General features: G+C 25.1%; 1 protein-coding gene across 1 annotated transcript in view; it reads right to left on the bottom strand.

Moving 5' to 3' along the window:
* Positions 1–1,234, bottom strand: part of LOC107627293 (protein DOWNY MILDEW RESISTANCE 6-like) — a 4,125-nt gene extending 2,891 nt beyond the window's left edge. Inside the window, exon 1 of the mRNA XM_021115867.1 lies at positions 939–1,234. Within this exon, the coding sequence (XP_020971526.1) occupies positions 939–1,190 (252 nt within the window). The 5' untranslated portion in view covers positions 1,191–1,234. The remainder of the gene's footprint in view (positions 1–938) is intronic.

Below are 3,729 nucleotides of genomic sequence, written 5' to 3' on the forward strand. Positions count from 1 at the left end.
TTAAATTTGTTATTATAAAATTATAATTTTAATATTTATTTTTAAAAAATATAAAATTTAGTGTTAATATTTAAAATATAAATTTAAATTTAGAATTAAAAAAATTGGCTGAAAACAGTTAACTTCTAATTAGATTCATGAAAAACCAAAACCGAATCATGAAGACGTTGGATATCTTTTTCAAAAAAACAAAATTGACCGGCATCAATACTATTGGTTAAATATATTAACTCAGTTTGATGTATTTAAATAATATTTAATCTAATCTTTAAAAATATATAAAAATAATATTTAATTTAGTCTTTGTATGTAAAATTTAATCTAATCTTTAAAATTTTAGTTGTTTCTATTTAATTTTTAAATTTTGCGATGCGATTTATATTAGTTTCTAAGATAATTTTAGATATTAACGAAATGTTAATGTGAATAACCAAATGTCTTGTTGGACTCTGTAAAGTCACATCGTATTTGTTTAACACTCAAACAGCACAAAAACATTTCAAGTAATATTTATTAAAACTTTTCTTCTCAAAGTAAATAATCCGACCTTCTTTTTAAATTATTTGAGCGTCAGATTCAAAATGACTTGGTCTTACAAATTTTAGCATATCATTTGACTGTTTAATGTTAGTACTCTATTAATATTTATATGCCGAAAATTATCTCAAAAACTAATATAAGTCATGTTTATAAAATTTTGAAATTGACTAAATAAAAATAATTAAAATTTCAAATACTAAATTGAGNNNATACATATTAAAATATAAATATATTAAAAATAAATTAAATTATACATAAATATATAATAACTGATTTAATAATTAATATTTAGTATATACATGAAATTTTTAAAAGTTATATTTTGAGTTCGAAATTTGAATGAAACCGATGGGACAAAATCTAGATTAATTCAACATTTACGAAATTAACTAACTTACTTGAAAGAAGCCCAAACTACGACAGGCATCGCTAATTTCTTGAATTACACGAAACCTATTTCCTGTTGACAAGCTATTATTCCTGAGCGCAGCTATGTCAATAACAGCAACGTTAGCATATTTTGGTGCCAAACTGGGCCTTTGCAAAGTTGGAATCACGTAACGTTGTGGAACATAAGTGAAACCCATCTCTTGAGCACTATTTCCTGTTGAGAATAATGACCTTGATTTGTCCTTCTTATCATGATCCATTTTTTTCTTCTTATGGATTTGTATGTTTATTCAAGTTCAAAATCATGATGAATATAATGTGCAACAGAATTTATGCTTTTATAGCCATAGTACTTGGTAGCTAAGTTATTACATTACTAATTAATGCTTTGAATTGGGACTGCCGTATATGATTGCAAAATTTAAAAGCGTCAAATTGTACTGAAACAATAATATAAAACACATATTTCATTCATTAATTCCGGTTACTATAGGACGTCAAATTGTACTGGAACAATGTACTGGGACAATAATATAAAACACATATTTCATTCATTAATTCTGGTTACTATAGGGCGTCAAATTGTATTGGAACAATAATATAAAACACATTTCATTCATTAATTCCGGTTACTATAGGAATTTATATATATATATATATATATGCATCTGGTCTTGTTTCTTCAATAAGATTAATTATACAATTTTTAAACAAGACAGCAGCTTTCATGTTCTGCCGTGTTAGTTTTTCTGTTGAGATATGTGCATATGGTACCATTTTTTATGTTATTAACTTATTATACTTTAACATATGGAGACACAGGTAAGAGACAAAATTCGTCTAAATCAGCTTGAAACGATAGACATGGTTTTTGTTTTGGTATGGTGGTTTTGAGATACTTGATATATGAATACTCAGAATCGAGAGATATTCGAATGTGACTAGATTTAGTACAGATACGTACATAATAATGTACTTTAACATGAAATTTTGTGTACTTGTCTTCTTCTTTACATTTTATCAACATTGGAAAACGGAGTTGGTCATTCACCTGTTCTAGTTATTCATTTATAGGTTAAATAGTACAATTAATTTAACTATAATTCAACTAAAATAATTGAATTATATATATATATCCTAAAAATACTTCAAGTAAAATTACTATTAAAAAAAAAGTTAAAATGGCAGTTTTTTTTTTTGAAAATTACGGCGATTCCAACTGATATTATTAACAAAAACAGCGCCTCCAAAAAAAGTCAATATTTTGGGCGCCATTTTAATTATTATGGCGATTTTTTAAAAAACGCCGCAATTACTTATGAATAATACGGTGATTTTTTTCCGGTTGCCATTATTTCCACGTAAAATGACCGTTTTTAAATTACTTAAATAACCGCCGTTTTTATTAGGATATAGTGGCATCATATCTATTTATAATGGTGGTTCGCCATATTTTACCAGGATATATTGGCATCGTTTTCATTTAATATGGCAGTTTCTATCCACCATTTTTACCAATTACCACAAAAACGGGGTTTAGCCACCAAATTTTAACTACGAACATTAAATCATGATAAAAATAAATGAGCGTGTCTTCTATTCATCACGAAACATTATTACAGTGGCTAAAATTTAACCCTTTGTCACAAATAATATTTTTTGTAGCTGTACTTCCTGCTTACATTAACGTGGCATGACTATCCTGTTTTGAATAAATTAATTTTTTAAATAAGTTTATTAATGTATAGTATCAAAGAAATTGATTTGTAAAATTTCGTATAACAATTTTATGTGATAATTAATTTGTCTAATATAATTAAATTTTAGTAACTAATTTAGTAATTAAAATTTATTAAACATTAAATTTTTTAGGTAAAAATATTTGCAAAACTTACTTAATATATAACTCTTATTATATTGTTTGGTGTATAATAGGTAAATAATTAAATAATAGTGCATTGTTTGAATCGTTAACTATCAACGGCATGAAATGAGAGATTGTGAGAGTCATATATTTATTAAAGTAGTTTGTTGGTTATTTATTGTTATTATAATAAAAATTAAAGATAAAAATATTACAGACTCAAAATTTAAATTTAAATTTAAATTTTTAATCATTTTTAACAATTAAAAAATAAATAAATAAATAACTATTGTATTAAAAATAAAATAATTTAAAGTATATTTAATAGATAATAAACAGTAGAATGAAAAGAAATATTCTTAAGATTAAAAAAAGTTAAAAGACGATCTAAATAACAATAACCAAAGTGAATTTTTAAGATTTAAAATTTTAATGTGCGCTTAACCTGAAGTAGTTTTTGGCGGAAAGTTAAAGTAATCACTAATCACGGACAAATTCCAATATAACTTCCCATCATTCACGTTGTCTTTTAACTCCTACTTTTGTGCAGCACCTGAAAACACTTTCTTTAACCACACTATATGAACCCTATCATATGATATGATAGGGTATCCTCCAAACTCAAAATATGGATTTTTTCTTTCTTAATTTTGATGTTATTTGTTAGTTTTTTTAGCAGATTTTTTCGTTGAGCAAAAATGTAATAATTTAGGAGAGACCCTTTAGCAAAACTACGATAACCACAAAATGTCAACAACAATGAAAAATTTGCAGAAGATTTGGACGAAATAAGTTTCAAGCAACTGTACCTACCAGAAAAAGATTATAATGACCCTTTAGTCGTGAATGTCAAAGGTATATGAAATTTTAATTTTTTTTACGTGATTTTTTGAGTTCTAATATTTAATTTATTTCTTTTATTCAATTTTGTATTC

Source organism: Arachis ipaensis, chromosome B02 (assembly GCF_000816755.2).
Source record: "Arachis ipaensis cultivar K30076 chromosome B02, Araip1.1, whole genome shotgun sequence".
NCBI classification, from domain to species: domain Eukaryota; kingdom Viridiplantae; phylum Streptophyta; class Magnoliopsida; order Fabales; family Fabaceae; genus Arachis; species Arachis ipaensis.